The sequence below is a fragment of the Priapulus caudatus genome, unplaced genomic scaffold, assembly GCF_000485595.1.
Source record: "Priapulus caudatus unplaced genomic scaffold, Priapulus_caudatus-5.0.1 Scaffold33586, whole genome shotgun sequence".
In the NCBI taxonomy this organism is placed as follows: domain Eukaryota; kingdom Metazoa; phylum Priapulida; class Priapulimorpha; order Priapulimorphida; family Priapulidae; genus Priapulus; species Priapulus caudatus.
The window spans coordinates 1-349 of NW_014610646.1; the positions used below are offsets into that span (position 1 = coordinate 1).

At 42.4% G+C, this 349-nt stretch overlaps 1 protein-coding gene across 1 annotated transcript; it reads right to left on the reverse strand.

Annotated features, from left to right (window-relative positions):
- Positions 1-9: 9 nt before the first annotated feature.
- Positions 10-222, reverse strand: LOC106820608 (co-chaperone protein HscB homolog; the record flags this gene model as incomplete). Its single annotated transcript, XM_014825115.1, is given in 2 exon segments — positions 10-173; positions 175-222. Coding segments are annotated over 2 exon segments (212 nt in total), but the record flags the coding sequence as incomplete, so codon positions are not given.
- Between the last annotated feature and the right edge of the window lie 127 nt (positions 223-349).

The following is a 349-nucleotide window of genomic DNA, read 5'->3' on the forward strand; positions in this document are numbered from 1 at the left end:
GCAGAGGACATCTTATCTAATTCATCTAGTGCCGCTTGGTTATTTTCGATTTCAGCCAGCGACTCTCTGAGTTCTAGCTGCTCCATGAGAAACTCAGCATCCATCGTTGTCTCATTTTCAAAATTGATATCCAAACCTTTCAGCTTCAACAGATACAGTGCGCGTTCGACAGGATTTTTTTAAAGCATTGAAGGCTTCATTGATACGCGAGGTGTGCTGCATCGATATCCGTTTTTCCTGATCACTAGAGTTAACGAACTTATCTGGATGCACCGATTTTTGAAGATCACGATAGCGTTGTTGAACTGTGTCGATATCACACTCGAACGAGACAGGGATATCAAAGATC